Source organism: Scyliorhinus torazame, chromosome 11 (genome assembly GCF_047496885.1).
Source record: "Scyliorhinus torazame isolate Kashiwa2021f chromosome 11, sScyTor2.1, whole genome shotgun sequence".
Taxonomy (NCBI): Eukaryota; Metazoa; Chordata; class Chondrichthyes; order Carcharhiniformes; family Scyliorhinidae; genus Scyliorhinus; species Scyliorhinus torazame.
The window spans coordinates 16,176,917-16,193,330 of NC_092717.1; the positions used below are offsets into that span (position 1 = coordinate 16,176,917).

The 16,414-nt window shown below is 48.0% G+C and overlaps 1 protein-coding gene across 2 annotated transcripts in view; it reads left to right on the forward strand.

Moving 5' to 3' along the window:
* nfatc1 (nuclear factor of activated T cells 1) overlaps positions 1-16,414 on the forward strand; it is a 298,878-nt gene that overhangs the window by 20,309 nt on the left and 262,155 nt on the right. For both annotated transcript variants that reach the window (XM_072466983.1, XM_072466984.1), the window contains exon 3: positions 6,893-7,052. In XM_072466983.1, the coding sequence (XP_072323084.1) occupies positions 6,893-7,052 (160 nt within the window). The remainder of the gene's footprint in view (positions 1-6,892; positions 7,053-16,414) is intronic.

Genomic DNA, 16,414 nt, shown 5'->3' on the forward strand with positions numbered 1-16,414 from the left:
TTTCCTAGCACTAGATTTCTAATAGAAATGCGAAAGCTAAATATAGTACTCTCCGATCTCTGGCTTAGATATCCCTCTAAATTATAATTAAGTAATTATGTTTAATTAGTTACCAATGCTCAGTTTTTTTAATTTAGTGTGGATTCCCAACCAGCCACTCAGGCCACAGCTTTTCTGTGATTTCACTTCAGTTTCCCCCCCGACACACACACAATTTGAAAAAGGTACAAAAGTAAAAATGCATAAAAATCACTTACTTACCTTCTTCGTGTTAATAATAAAATATGGTACTTACCTCACACCAATGGGTTTTATTATTAGGTTAGAGGAGGAGGGCGGGTGGGAGACACTACATGTGTAGTGTCTCGGGTTTCCTCTCCACCAGAATTTATTGGTGAGGGTCTTCCCAGAGGTCCGCGGGTCGAACTTCCTGTTCCTGCCTTAAATACTAAAATATAAAAAAAAAATTATAACAATCTCACTTTTGAAATTTTCAGTTTTGTAAAATAAATTTAAAGTACCCAATTCATTTTTTTCCCCCATTAGGGGCAATTTAGTGTGGCCAATCCACCTACCCTGCACATCTTTGGGTTGTGGGTGTGAGACCCAGGCAGACAGGGGGAGAATGTGCAAATTCCACACGGACAGTGTCCCGGGGTCGAGATCGAACCCAGGTCCTCGGCGGCGTGAGGCAGCAGTGCAAACCATTGCGGCACTGTGCTGCCCTGAAAATTTGAGTTGACCCCGAGGTTCAACAGTTTTTTGAGAGTCAGGGGCCGGGATTCTCCGACCAGGTCGTAGAATTGCCAGGGGGGGGGCGCGAGAATCCCGCCATGCCACTCTGGGCTGCCGATTCTCCAGTGACCGGAGAATCGGCTGCAATCACGCCCACGCGGTCACCGCGGCGCCGGTCGGGGGCCTTTGAAAGCGGCCCCCGCAGCGATTCTCCGCGCTCGAGGGGCCGCGTGCACGCCAAGTTCCGCCGAGTCCCGCCGCCATGGTTTACATATGGTCTCACCTGGCGGGACCTCGGCGTTCTTGCTGCAGGGGTCGTCCAGGTGGGGGGGCGGAGGGATCCAACTGCAGGGGGGGGGCCTCCACGGTGGCCAAGCCCGTAATCGGGCACTACCGATCGGCGGGCATGCTCATTCCGGGGGGGTGGGGGGCTATGTTCCTCCGCGCCGGGCTCCTGTAGGGCTCTGCCATGTTGCGTGGGGGCCGGTGTGCAGACGTCAACCCCGCGCATGCGCTGGCGCGGAGGCAGCTGTCACGCGCATGCACGGACCCGCGCAGGCCGTGCAGGGCCGGCTTTCGGTGCCGGAGCAACGCACAGCACTACGGCACCATGCTAGCCCCCAAAGAAGGGGAGAATTACTGGGCTTGGAGGCCCGTTGATGCCGGCATCAACACTTGTTCACGATATCGGTGAATCCCGGCCCGGTTTCCTGATTCCCAGAAACTTCCGTGTAAATAAATGTTTCCTGACATCGCTCATGAATGACCTAGATTTAGTTTTAAGATTCCACCCCCAAAGAAAGATGAATTACTGAGAAACATTGCTCAATATTTTACACTGTAATTTTAAAAAGCATGTTTCTATCATTGAATTTATTTGGATTACGGAAATATTTTAGTACATTTTGATGGACTATTGGATAGGAAATCAAAAAAATATATGGCATAAAGCATCTGGTACCATCTCCAAATGCAGTTGAAGGAACCCTGCGAAGCCTGCAAAAGTCATGCAGGGGGTAAAAGTAGTCACTTTTATAAGACACACCATTGAAAACCTGCGAGGAATAATTTTCAAATCTTAAAAATGATAAATATATAAAACTGAAACAAATGAATTCCAGAATGCATAAAGTGAAGCATTCCTATGAGTCGATTCCCGGCTTGGGTCACTGACTGTGCGGAGTCTGCACGTTCTCCACATCTCTGCGTGGGTTTCCTCCGGGTGCACCGGTTTCCTCCTATAAGTCCCGAAAGACTTGCTTGTCAGGTGAATTGGACATTCTGAATTCTCCTACACAGGCGTGGCACCTAGGGGATTTTCACAGTAACTTCATTGCAGTGTTAATGTAAGCCTACTTGTGACACTAATAAAGATTCTTATTATCATGAGACCTACAACTTGCTTTAAATACCATTGTTATTTTAAAAAATAGCTCTTTCAACCAATAAAACCGTTTCAGTAGGAAATAAGCCTGTGCGATCCATGTAGTAGATCAAGAGAGGAAATGTGAATGTTGGAGCTCCTCATACTTGTTTGCTAATATTACTGGCCATTTTGAGGACATTCTGTAAGTAATGTAAAAGTTGCTCAATTGTCTGGGCTACTGATTCATTTGCCACATGTAGTCTTCAAGTAGTTTTGGACTTTGCAGTCATTTAAAGGAGCAGAATCACAAAATTGTTACAGTGCAAAAGGCTATTTGGCCCATCGTCTCTGCACCGCCTCTCAAAATGAGCACCACTCTCGGGCTCATTGTTTCTATTCAACTATTCATCCAAAGCCCTGTTGAATGCTTTGAATGAAACTTGCCTCCACCAAACTTCCAGGCAGTGCATTGCAGGTCCCCCAGTCTCATCCATGGTGGGACCCGTCGTGAGTGAGAACGGAATATTTGACGTTCCAGCCAAAACTCCATTCGCTGGATTTGTGTTTGGATTTTGTTTACTGTCACGTGTACCGAGGTACAGTGAAAAGTATTTTTCTGCGGGGAGCTCAACAGATCATTCAGTACATGAAAAGAAAAGGAAATAAAAGAAAATAACACAATAGAGCAACACAAGGTAACAATTGTAAGGTAAGTAAAAATAGCATCTGTTAGGGAGAGCTCACAGAGAGTCACCACGCTCCGGCGCCATCTTGTGCTGTCAGTAGCACTGGAAAATCCCAGCCATTCCAGGGGATGGAGGAGTCTGGCCTTTCCGTGAAAAAGTCATTTTTCTCACATCACATTTACCCATACAGCCATAAAGTCAGACAGTGATAAGAGATTGTTAAGAAGAGGCACTACCAATGTGGGTGGCAGAGTGGTTAGCACTGCTGTCTCACAGCGCCAGGGTCCCAGGTTCAATTCCGGCCTTGGGTGCACTTTCTCCCTGTTGCTGCGTGGGTTTCCTCCGGGTGCTCCGGTTTCCTCCCACAGTCCAAAGATGTGCAGGTTGAGGGGATTGGCCATGCTAAATTGCCCCTTAATGTCCAGGGATGTACAGGTTAAGGGGTTATAGGGATCGGTGGGGGGGGAGTGGGCTTGGTTGGAGTGCTATTTCAGAGGGTCGGTGCAGACTTGATGGGCCGCGTGACCTCCTTCTGCACTGTAGGGACGCTATGATTCTATGACGAATCACATTGGCCCCTGGTAGTTTAAGAACTTCTTCTGAAAGGTATCAGCACTATGGAAAACGCAGGACAGAGAAGCAGAGATGTGCAACATAATGTGGACTCCGTAGCACCTGAATTTCAAAATGCAAATGCTCCGCAGATAGTATTAAAAGTAAAGATTGTGATTGATGCAACTCAAGGATGAGGGAAGCAAACATTTTGAAATGAGACAATGCAGCGGATGAACTGAGCAACAGCTGAATGAAAGTTTTGGGGTCCAAGATGGACCACCGTGATACCAAATTCTGCTTCACGGTGGACATGGTGACAGTGAGCCCCCAGTATATAATCTGGGCAACAGGAAATGGGGTGCACAACAGAGACAGAGACTTACAATATCTAGGGGCAGCACGGTAGCATTGTGGATAGCGCAATTGCTTCCCAGCTCCAGGGTCCCAGGTTCGATTCCAGCTTGGGTCACTGTCTGTGCGGAGTCTGCACATCCTCCCCGTGTCTGCGTGGGTTTCCTCCGGGTGCTCCGATTTCCTCCCACAGTCCAAAGATGTGCAGGTTAGGTGGATTGGCCATGATAAATTGCCCTTAGTGTCCAAAATTGCCCTTAGTGTTGGATGGGGTTACTGGGTTATGGGGGTAGGGTGGAGGTGTTGACCTTGGGTAGGGTGCGCTTTCCAAGAGCCGGTGCAGACTCGATGGGCCGAATGGCCTCCTTCCGCACTGTAAATTCTATGATGGTAATGTAATGTGGTACTATAGTAAATCTACTAAGACGATTGAAAGATAATCCTTTAAACACTCCATCGGAGCAGGAGGATCGTTTATAGTTAAATCTACTTATTATTTTATTTATTTTGATGGGATATTAATTACTGAAAATTTCATAGAGATTAGACCCTGAACAAATGTGGTGTAGCGTAACATGTGACGGTATCTTCGGCTGGATTTTCTCCCACTTTTGTGTTTGAAGGTGGATTGAGACGTAAAATTCAGCAGGTGACCTTCCTGCCACCCACAAGCCTGTCATATCAGATTAGTCATGATCTCATTGAATGGAGCAGCAGATTCGATGGGCCGAATGGCCTACTTCTGCACCTACATCTTAAGGTCTCATACAGAGATCAGGGGAGAAATTCTCCCCAAATGGCGCGATGTCCGCCGACTGGCGCCCAAAACAGCGCCAATCGGGCATCGCGCCGCCCCAAAGGTGTGGAATGCTCCGCATCTTTGGGGGCCGAGCCCCAACATTGAGGGGCTAGGCCGACGCCGGAGGGATTTCCGCCCCGCCAGCTGGCGGAAAAGGCCTTTGTTGCCCGGCCAGCTGGCGCGGAAATGACATGTCGGGGCGGCGCATGCGTGGGAGCGTCAGCGGCCGCTGACAGTTTCCCGTGCATGCGCAGTGGAGGGAGTCTCTTCCGCCTCCGCCATGGTGGAGACCATGGCGGAGGCGGAAGGGAAAGAGTGCCCCCACGGCACAGGCCCTCCCGCGGATCGGTGGGCCCCGATCGCGGGCCAGGCCACCGTGGGGGCACCCCCCGGGGCCAGATCGCCCCGCGCCCCACCCCACCCAGGACCCCGGAGCCCGCCCACGTCGCCTGGTCCCGCCGGTAAATACCTACTTTAATTTACGCCGGCGGGACAGGCAATTTCTCGGCGGGACTTCGGCCCATCCGGGCCGGAGAATCGAGCTGGGGGGCCCGCCAACCGGCGCGGCCAGATTCCCGCCCCCGCCGAATATCCGGTGCCGGAGACTTCGGCAACCGGCGGGGGCGGGATTCACGGCGGCCAACGGCCATTCTCCGACCCGCTGGGGGGTTGGAGAATGACGCCCAAGATCACTATTAATTGCCCAAATCCAGTTACCCTGTGGTGATTGGCTTGGATGGTTCACTTGAGCTTAAGCCTGCTTATGAACTGAGCACTCGAGGGCCTCATTCTGCCCCCAATGTATTTTACCCGCAGCAGGGCCACCCATCGAATGTGGGAAGCACAGCAGCTTCAGATGTGCATGCTAGTGTCAGGCAGCTTGGTGGGTACCTTCTTTGCAGGTTCTGGGCCCTTGGGAGACATCCCCTCCCCCCCAAATCTATCCTCCACAACTCCCCTACCCACCCCATACCACCGCCCACCCACACCCTAATCGTTCCCGGGCCTCCAAGCATCCCCCCCCCCACCTCACTCTCCTCACCTCACCTCTCCTCCCCTCGCTGAAGCCCCCGATCCCAGACTGAGCTGAGCTCCCAGGCCTGGTGGAACTGCCTACATTTCATGCCACGGCCACTGCTTCTGGCTGCCGTGGCTGAGATCTCAGAGCTGACATGTCAACCAGATTTGCGGACAGCTCGCTAAGTCAGGACTCCCTCCCCACAACAGGATGGAGATTGTGCCTCAAAGCAATTGATGGTGGTTGCAGAATTACATTGCGACAACCAACAAAGACCAAAGAAAAGTACTGCACAGGAACAGGCCCTTCGGCCCTCCAAGCCTGCGCCGACCATGCTGCCTGTCTAAACTAAAATCTTCTACACTTCCGGGGTCCGTATCCCTCTATTCCCATCCTATTCATGTATTTGTCAAGATGCCCCTTAAACGTCACTGTCATTCCTGCTTCCACCACCTCCTCCGGCAGCGAGTTCCAGGCACCCACTACCCTCTGTGTAAAAAGCTTGCCTCGTACATCTACTCTAAACCTTGCCCCTCTCACCTTAAACCTATGCCCCCTAGTAATTGACCCCTCTACCCTGGGGAAAAGCCTCTGACTATCCACTCTGTCTATGCCCCTCATAATTTTGTAGACCTCTATCAAGTCGCCCCTCAACCTCTGACATTCCAGTGAGAACAAACCAAGATTTTTCAACCTCTCCTCATAGCTAATGCCCTCCATACCAGGCACCATCCTGATAAATCTCTTCTGCACCCGCTCTAAAGCCTCCACATCCTTCTGGTAGTGTGGCGACCAGAATTGAACACTATACTCCAAGTGTGGCCTAACTAAAGTTCTATACAGCTGCAACATGATTTGCCAATTTTTATACTCAATGCCCCGGCCAATAAAGGCAAGCATGCCGTATGCCTTCTTGACTACCTTCTCCACCTGTGTTGCCCCTTTCATTGACCTGTGGACCTGTACACCTAGATCTCTCTGACTGTCAATACTCTTGAGGGTTCTACCATTCACTGTATATTTTCTACCTGTATTAGACCTTCCAAAACGCATTACCTAAATGCTACGCGGGGAAGCCAGCAGGACTGTGAGTGAGCCAGAGGGGAGCAAGGACAGCAGCGTCCCATAGAACTTAGCCCCTTGTATCTCAAATGAGTGAAACAAATTATTATTTTCAATTAAGTTCAAAGGACCTCTGGCCAGACATATATTGCACAGGTGTTGGTTAATTTATACTCACAATATATTTATTATAAATATTTATACATGATATATTTAAGGGTATTTTGATATATGCAAGGTTTGTTTATGTATGCAGTTATTTTGGGGTGTTTAAAGCAGATTTGTAAGATCACTAAATGCCATGTATTTCCTCTCTTCAGCCCTTCTTTGCCTGCTCTTGACTGGCAGTTGCCGTTCCATTCAGGACCGTATGAGCTTGAGGTTGAGGTGCAACCGAAATCACATCACAGAGCACATTATGAGACAGAAGGCAGTCGAGGAGCTGTAAAGGCATCTGGTGGGGGACACCCTATTGTGCAGGTTTGAATGCCATATACATACATCCTTTTTCTTTCAGATTTTGAATTATCTCCACTCTATTTGCTCATAAAATATTTTTTTCTTAGTCTAAGTAAAGGGAATGTGTGGACCATGTTCCCTGAAGGATGTGGTACGGTAATAATTCCATTTTGGGACGCAACCTACATTTTGATCTTAATTCTTTCTGGAAATGTGAATGAGTGGCCTTTATTTCAAAGGGAATGGAGTATAAAAATAGGGAAGTCCTGCTAAAATTATACAAGGCACTAGTTAGACCGCACCTGGAATGCATGTGAACAGTCTTGGTCCCTTATCTGAGGAAAGATATGCAGGCATTGGAGACAGTGCAGAGACGGTTTACGAGGATCTTCTCAGAATGGAGGGATTTTCCTATGAGGAGAGGGTGAGTAGGTTGGGCTTGTTCTCATTGGAGTTTAGAAGAATGACCGGGTAGATGCTGAGAGGTTGTTTCCCCTTGTGGGAGAGTCCAGGACCGGAGGGCATAATCTCAGAATAAGGGGTTGTCCATTTAAAACAGAGATGAGAAGGAATTTCTTCTCTCAGAGGGGGGTGAATCTGTGGAATTCTTTATCACAGAGGGCTGTAGAGGTTGGGCCGTTAAGTATGTTCAAGGCTGAGATGTGTTAATGGCAGAATAAAGTTCAGTGCTACCCAGAAAGCAAAACACGAGAATGATATAGAAACGGATAGCAGGGGGGAAATACAAAATGGACGACAAGAGTTAATGGTCTGAAGTTGTTGAACTCGATGTTGGGTCATGAAGGCTGTAAAGTGCCGAATAGGAAAATCAGGTGCTGTTACTGAAACTTGCTTTGGGCTTCAATGGAGCATTGCAGTAGGCCAAGGACAGAAATGTGAGCATGAGAGCAAGACGGTAGCAGGGAGGAAATTTAGTGAGAGTGGAAATTGGGTGCAGAGGAGAGAGAAGGTGCTGAGTAAATGAACCAAACTTTCTTTAACACTGACCTATACGGAGCTTTGACCATGTCCCTTCTGCAATATCGCATTCAGGTTTGGATGCTGCACCTGAGGAAGAGTCTTATATATTGGCCTTGGAGGGGATAGAGTGCAGATTCACTGGAACGACACCAAGGCAAAATTCTCCATCATCAGCATTGGCACTCTCATGCACACCCCCGACTCCCCCACACTACCGCCACAAACATCAGCGCCGGCGGCTCCTCCCATGCATCAAACATAACGTGAATTCCATCCCAATGGGGCTGCCCCAGAGGGTCCGCTCCACGCGTAGCCCTTGGCATAGGTTCGCACTGTCAACCTGTGCCAGTGGGCACTGCCAGGGCATTGCAGATATAGGAGCAGAGTTAGGCCACTCGGCCCATCGAGTCTGCTCTGCCATTCAATCATGGCTGATCTTTTTATCACCTCCATTCTCCTGCCTTCCCGCCATAACCCCTGATCCCCTTATTAATCAAGAACCTATCTATCTCTGTCTTGAAGATACTCAGTGATTTGGCCTCCACAGCCTTCTGCGGCAAGAGTCACTGTCCAGAATACTGAGTTGGAGGAAATAAAAGGGTGTATTTTCCCCTGCATGCAAAGCAAAATGAATATTTTCCTACTAAATTGAAATCACTTTATAATAATTTGGTCAAACCATTTTTCTTTATCTTTGCCCGCAAGAGAAAATGTGCCTGTACGTTTATGCTGTAATGTCTGGAGTTTCAGTTGAAATGTTGCTTAACTATTATTAAGCTATGGTTTTTAGACGGCCAACAGCAGTATTGGAGCTACCCGAGGACTAATCTTTTCAACTTGACGTTTCAGCATAAAACTGTTTTATTGCTGATTTGGCTGCTGCCTGCTTTTCAGTTCCGTTGAAACCAAACACAATCCACAATCCACTTTCCTTACGTTAATGAGGCCCAGCCGTTCTGCGTCAAGCGAGAGACAAAGGATTGCACTCACGCCTCTGAATATGAAGGTTGTGGCTTCAATTCTCAGGCCAGGATATGACCACAGAAATGAAGCCCGACACTCCAGATTAGTACTGAAGGAGCCAGCTCCAGCATGATGCCATGGCCAAACACATCTTCCCCTGTCCTCCCCTTTCAGCATTCCAAAGGGACTGTGCCCCCTGCGACACCCTGGTCTGCTCTTCAGTCCTTCACTACCTATCAGTTTTTCCCTCAGTCCTTCCCTGTCTTTCACTTTTTCGTGCAAGTGCAGGAGATGCAACTTGTAAATCTTTTCGTTTAGTGTACCAGTGGTGGGCAACCTGCGGCCTGGGGGCACACGGGGTCCATCTGGGTTCTGAGTGTGGCTCTTGTGACATTTTGTCTACTGTTGCCCCCACACAGTTACCACGTTCCGCTGATTTCCACCCGCGTAGGTTTTTGCCCATGTAAAGCGAGGCGAGTGAAGTGAGGTGCATGCTGATTGCTCACAACATTGACCGTGAGAGCGGTGCACTCCCTCTGTGTCCAAAGTGTAAATCATAGAATTTACAGTGCAGAAGGAGGCCATTCGGCCCATCGAGTCTGCACCGGCTCTTGGAAAGAGCACCATACCCAAGGTCCACACCTCCACCCTATCCCCTTAACCCAGTAACCCCACGCAACACTAAGGGCAATTTTGGACACTAAGGGCAATTTAGCTTGGCCAATCCACCTAACCTGCACATCTTTGGGCTGTGGGAGGAAACCGGAGCATCCGGAGGAAACCCACGCACACACGCGGAGAACGTGCAGACTCCGCACAGACAGTGACCCAAGCCGGGAATCGAACCTGGGACCCTGGAGCTGTAAAGCAATTGTGCTAACCACAATGCTACCATGCTGCCCAGATTTATGTTGCTTTTGCCATTTGAAGTTGATGACATTTCTATTAAAAATGAGTAATTAAGCATTTTCTACAACTCGTTATGAAATATTTGGCATCTATTAAGTGTATTTAATCTTATTCATGGGGGTCATGGTCAGTGACCAAGCCCCGATTTCAATCTTGTGACTCACGGAGATAAAGGAGGGTCACTCATGCGGCCCACTCCTCAGCCCAGGTTGCCCATCACTGTAGTATACTCGCTTCACTGTTCACGATGTGGTCTCCTCTACATCTGGGAAGACCAAACATTGACTGGGTGACCTGTTTGTGGAACACTTCCGTTCAGTCCGCAAGCATAGCCCTGACCTTCCTGTCGCTTGTCATTGTAACTCTCCACTTTGCTCCCATTCTGAACTTTCTGTCCTTGGGCTGTCAGTATTCTAATGAAGCTGAATGCAAAATCAAGGAACATCACCTTCTTATCTTTCATCTTGGCACTCTGCAGCCTCCTGGAGTCAATATTGAGTTCAACAATTTAGATCGTACCCTCTGCCATCATCTTGTTCTATGTCTTTTGTTTTTGTTGTTCGTTTTCTGTGTGCTACACAGTAGATGGGTGCTACACAGTAGATGGGTGCTACACAGTAGATGAGTGCTACACAGGTATACCTGCCTCATTTGGACATAACCTTTGTTTCTCTACTATTCTGATTAGCACTTTCTTTGGCTTTCACATCATGCAATCTTTCTTATTGAATCTCTCTGGCTCTCCATCCTATCACAAACCTTCCTTTTATGCTCTTCCTAACGCTATCGACCCCTTCTAGTGGATGAACAACTTGTTCATTCATCGGATCATAGAATCCCTACAGTGCAGAAGGAGGCCATTTGGCCCATCAAGTCTGCACCGACCTGTTGAAAGAGCACCCCACCCACGCCCCTGCCCATCCCCGTAACCACACCTCCGCTTTTTGGACACTAAGGGGCAATTTAGCGCGGCCAATCCACCTAACCTGGACATCTTTGGACTGTGGGAGGAAACCGGGACACCCGGAGGAAACCCACGCAGACACGGGGAGAAAGTGCAAACTCCACACAGTCACCCGAGGTCGGGATCGAACCCGGGACCCTGGTGCTGTGAGGCAGCAGTGCTAATCACGTGCCACTGTGCCGCTAAACGAGGGGCTGGTTTAGCACAGGACTAAATCGCTGGCTTTTAAAGCAGACCAAGGCAGGCCAGCAGCGTGGGTTTAATTCCTGTACCAGCCTCCCCGAACATTATTTCATTTCATTTTTTCATTTCAGTTTCATTCCTATCTTTCTTCTGTTCTGGTGCAAGGTCATTTACCGGAAACAGGTGCTACTTGACCCACTAAGTATATCCAGCATGTTCTTCTTTATTTTAGTACTGAGGGGGCTCTTCACTGTTGAAGGCGCCATTTTGTTTGGATAAGTTGTTAAACCTAGGCCCCAGGTGGAGTTAAAAGATCCCACTGCACTATTTCAGAGAGGGCAGGGGAGTTATTTCCAGTGTCCTGACCTATATTTCTCCCTTAATTGACCTTAAGGCAGCTGGTTTAGCACACTGGGCTAAATAGCTGGCTTTTAAAGCAGACCAAGGCAGGCCAGCAGCACAGTTCAATTGCCGTACCAGCCTCCCCGAACAGGCGCCGGAATGTGGCGACTAGGGGCTTTTCACAGTAACTTCATTGAAGCCTACTTGTGACAATAAGCGATTTTCATTTCATTTCATTTCACAGTACGAAGAACAGATTATCTGGTCATTATTATGGGCAGAATTTTATGTCCCCTCCTGCTGGCGGGATTTTCTGTTCCCGCTGAAGGTGATAGAGTTTTGATAGGCTACACGCATTTATTGGCCTCAGCCCCATTGCGACGGAGCCATAAACGCAGCCTGATATTGCTGTCTGCAGGAGCTTGCTGTGCATAAATTGACTTCTGCTTTCCCAACAGGACAACAGTGAAGGTATTTCAGAAAAGATATTATCTTCGCACCATACGATGCAAGTTGTTTTCAAACTGGTTAGGCCACCTGTCAGCACTTCAACCAGTTAGCCACTCGCTAGCTAAAATCTCACCCCTATACGTGTTCATACCTATTATCTATCAGTATAATTTAAAGACCCTTATCATCTGTTATACTCACTTACCCCAACGCCATGTTTCTGTAATATTCCCACATCCCTCTCATTAGTATCCAGAAATCTATCGTTTTTTGCCCAGAAATTACTCGATGATTGGGCTTCCACACTTCTCTGGGGTTGAGAATTCCAAAGATTCGCTGCCCCGTGAGTGAAGACATTTCTCCTCATCTCAGTCCTAAATGGCTTATCCCTTATTCTGAGATTGTGTTCCTGGATCCCAGATCCCTCTGCGAGGGAGAAGCACCCTTCCTGCATCTACCCTGTTGATCCCTATGAGTCTTTAGTAGGTTTCAATGTGATCACCTCTCAGTCTTCTGACTCTAGGGAATACAGGCCCTGTCTCCTCAATCTCTCTTCATCAGGCAATCCCATCATCCCAGGAATTACTCTGGTGAACCTCCGCTGTACTGCCGATGGCAGGTGTATCCATCCTTAGGTAAGGAAACCAACACTGTACACAATACTCCAGGTGTGGTCTCACCAGGGTTCCACATAATATAAGCAAGACATCTTTCCTCGGGTACTCAAATCCTCTTGTGATAAAGGCCAATGTACTAATTGTCTTCCTAATTCCTTGCTGCACCCGCATGTTTGCTTTCAGTGACTTATGAGCAAGGACACCAAGTCCCTTTCCCAATCTCTCCCCATTTAATATATTATTTCTATTTCTGTTTTTCCTACCAAAATAGATAACCTCACATATTTCCACATAATATTTCATCTGCCATGCTCTTGCCCACTCACTTAGCCTGTCCATAATCCCCTTGAAGTCTCTTTGCTCTAATTTTATTGGCTACCTTCTCTGCGGGACCTTATTGAAAGCCTTCTGAAAATCCAAATACACCACATCTACTGGTTCCCCCATATCTAGGCAATCCCATCATCCCAGGAATTACTCTGGTGAACCTCCGCTGTACTGCCGATGGCAGTAACATCCTCAAAAGATAATTTTGTCAAACATGATTTCACTTTTATAAATCCATGTTGACTATGCGCAATCAGATCATTATTTGTTAAGTGTGCAGTTATCACACTTTTTATCATAAATTCTAGCATTTTCCCATTTATTGATGTAAGGTTAACAGATCGGCGATTCTCTGTTTTCTCTCTTCCTCTTTTCTTTCTTAACCACTGCTGAATTGTTCTGAAGGCTTGCAAGGTCATGTAGATTCATGAACATTTGAGTCCTCTTATGCCTGAAATGAAAATGGTTTTGGACATAAAAGTTGCTTCTTGTTGTATGTGACACTTGGAAAAACTTGTGTTTAAGACTGGCGATGAAATCAAACTATTACAATCACCTACGGAAGCCTTACTGATAGAGGAGAGTACCTCCAACTGTTCGGGGCTTAGTTGGTTTTAGTGACAGTTGTTAAACTGTGGTCTGCAGAGTGCCAGAGGGTGGGGAAAAAAAGTGATTCTGCCTCTTTCACAGGCGCAACAAGCATATTCTTGTGAACTTCAAAAGTGTGGTTTACCAAAATAAAAAAAAAGTCAGCATGCAGCTGCTGGAGACCACATCAGTGCACAGAGCAGTAAACGTGGAATCTATAGCCTGGTCAAGAACAGGAAACACTGTTGTTTTAAGGAGGAAGGTGATCAGAGGCACATTCAGTGTCCAGATCCTCGCATTATTGGCCACAGTGATGTACTTCATGTCAGCAGTTTGCAGTTTACTGATTGAACAACGTTTTGAGATAAGGTGCACCTCTCCTAAGCTTAACATCCTGTTGGCTGTTATTTGAGGTTTAACTCCCTAGATGCGCGGTCAGTTTTCAGAAATTGTGGAGCGGTTGAATTTCTTTTTTCAACAAATGCTCTCCGCAAACATTAGCTTTGTTAACGTAAACGTTAACGTTCAGGTGAAGTACACAATGCCCAAAAAAGTTAGATTCATATTTTGCCACTGAAGCGATTTAACGTTGAAATCCCTTATTTTGAAAAGAGGAGTCGCAACTTATGTATTTCACTCTTCTAAATGTTGTTGTTTCTCTTCCCACACTTAATGGTGCACAGACTTTCATCCGTTCCCATCGGGAGGTTTTTCCTAGAACAGCTTGTCGCCAGAGGATTGCAGCTTGAGGGACGCCTCTCCACATTAAGGGTGACTGACCAGGAGTCTCTTCCACTCTTACCGTCAGCCATTAGCTTGTTGGAAGGATTTGCAGGACCTGTTTGGCCAGATTATGAATGCACACCTTCCTGGGCTGTCAAGTCCGAGGGTGGGACTTGAACCCAAGAGCCTCTGGCTCTGAGGCAAGGATGCTACCCATTGCGCCACAGGACATCTTTGCTTGTTGCTCTCTCACTCTTGCTGTCTTTCTCCCATCATTGTGCAACTGTTCATTATTTTCTCTCTCTGCTTGGCTCCCCCCCCCGGCCCTAGTCGCCACATTCCGGCGCCTGTTCGGGGAGGCTGTTACGGGAATTGAACCGTGCTGCTGGCCTGCCTTGGTCGGCTTTCAATGCCAGCGATTTAGCCCTGTGCTAAACAGCCCCTCTCATCATGCAAACAGTTACCTCACATCTCGCAAACAGTTACCATCCAATGGTGGAGTTTGACCATTAGGTTTGAGAACAAGACCATTCACACTCAGGCCGAGGTTTTAAACATAAATTGAGCTGACTTCGGAGGAAGGAACACGCTAAACTGGGCTGAGCTGATAACAGGTAAACCTGCAGAAAACCAGTGGGAGGCTTTCACACATGTTTAACATAAAAGGAGGGTTCTGACAGATGTCAGCTTGATAAGGCTGGATATAAAAAGTAAAGAGGAGAAGTGAAAAAGGAAACCAGAGGCAATGTGAGAATAGCTAACATAAAAGTGAACCTTAAGGTATTCTACAAGCATGTTAACAGCAAGAGGGTTGTCAGGAGCATGGTGAAGTTGACTGCGGAACAAAATGGAGATATACTTGTGGTATTTCTAAAGGGTAGGCTTATAGACCACAAAGGTACAAACAAACAAGAACTTTATTGGAAAGGTGTTTGCTCTAAAGGCTCCAAGGGTAGACTGCCCGTTTGCCTGCTCAAACGGGCGATGACATCATTAATCTGTCACGTGATTAGATTCTTAAATTGACCTTGTTCCAACAAGGTTTTTAGTCGAACACTTGGGCAGGGATTCTCTGAGCCTCCGTGCCGAAATTGCGCTCGGCGCGGGGCCGGAGAATGGGGCGTCAAACCCGCGATCGGGTCCGACACCAGGACGCGAGTCATAATATACACCAGTATATCATGCTGCAGACACACACTGATGGACACAAAGTGGGACCAATCAACATACACAACACCGCAGCCAATCACCAGTGGGAGCACACGCACTATAAAGACAGGGGGCATCAGAGTTCCCGCTCATTCGAGTAGCAGCTAGCTAGGAGCACAGAGCTCACAGCCTGCAACACAGACATTCACCATGTGCTGAGTGCATCAACTGGTTAGGATAAGGCAAAGGTCTTTAGTTAAAGCTGGTATCGTATTTACCCACAGTTCAAGTATGTTTAAATAGTTAACCTTTTAATAAAATAGTGTTGCACTACTTCAAGTGTTGGTGACCTGTATGTGATCCAGAACACCCAACACATCATGATACCAGGGGTGGTTGCATACTAGCACTTCTTAGACCTACCTGCAAGTGATCTGCCTTCTGCCAGCATTCCATCATTCTGCAACATGGACAATATCAGCCCGCCGCCGTCGCTCCGCATCGCCGGCAACCTCGGGGCCAACTGGAAGATTTTCAAACAGCGCTTCCAGCTCTACCTCGAAGCCACGGACAGGGAGGGCGCCTCAGACACCAGAAAGATTGCTCTTCTCATCACCACGGCCGGGGACCATGCCATCCATATTTTTCAACTCTGTCACCTTTGCAGATGACGAAGACAAGACGAAGTTCAAGACGGTTCTCCTCAAATTTGACCCTCACTGCAGCGTAGAGGCGAATGAAAGTTTTGAACGTTACGTGTTCCAGCAGCGTTTGCAGGGTAAGGACGAACCTTTCCAATCCTTTTTAACGCACCTCTGCATCCTTGCGCAATCTTGCAGCTACGGGCCCACCTCCGACTCCATGATATGCGACCAGATTGTTTTCGGTGTTCAGTCGGACCCCCTACGTCAGCAGCTCCTCAAAGTAAAGCAACTCACCCTAGCGACCGCCATCGAGACCTGTGTCCTACATGAAAATGCCACCAGTCGGTACTCCCATGTACAAGCGGCTGAAACGGCGCGGCAAGGTCCCCACGAGGCTGAACGGGTCCAAGTGATTGAACACCTCCAGGGCCTCAGCCTGGATGAGGGCGGCCATTTCGCGTGCTTTTCGCGGACTCCCCCACTTGTACGGACCAAACGAGGAGACGGCGACATGGAGGAACGTAATGCGCAGGCGCGCACCAC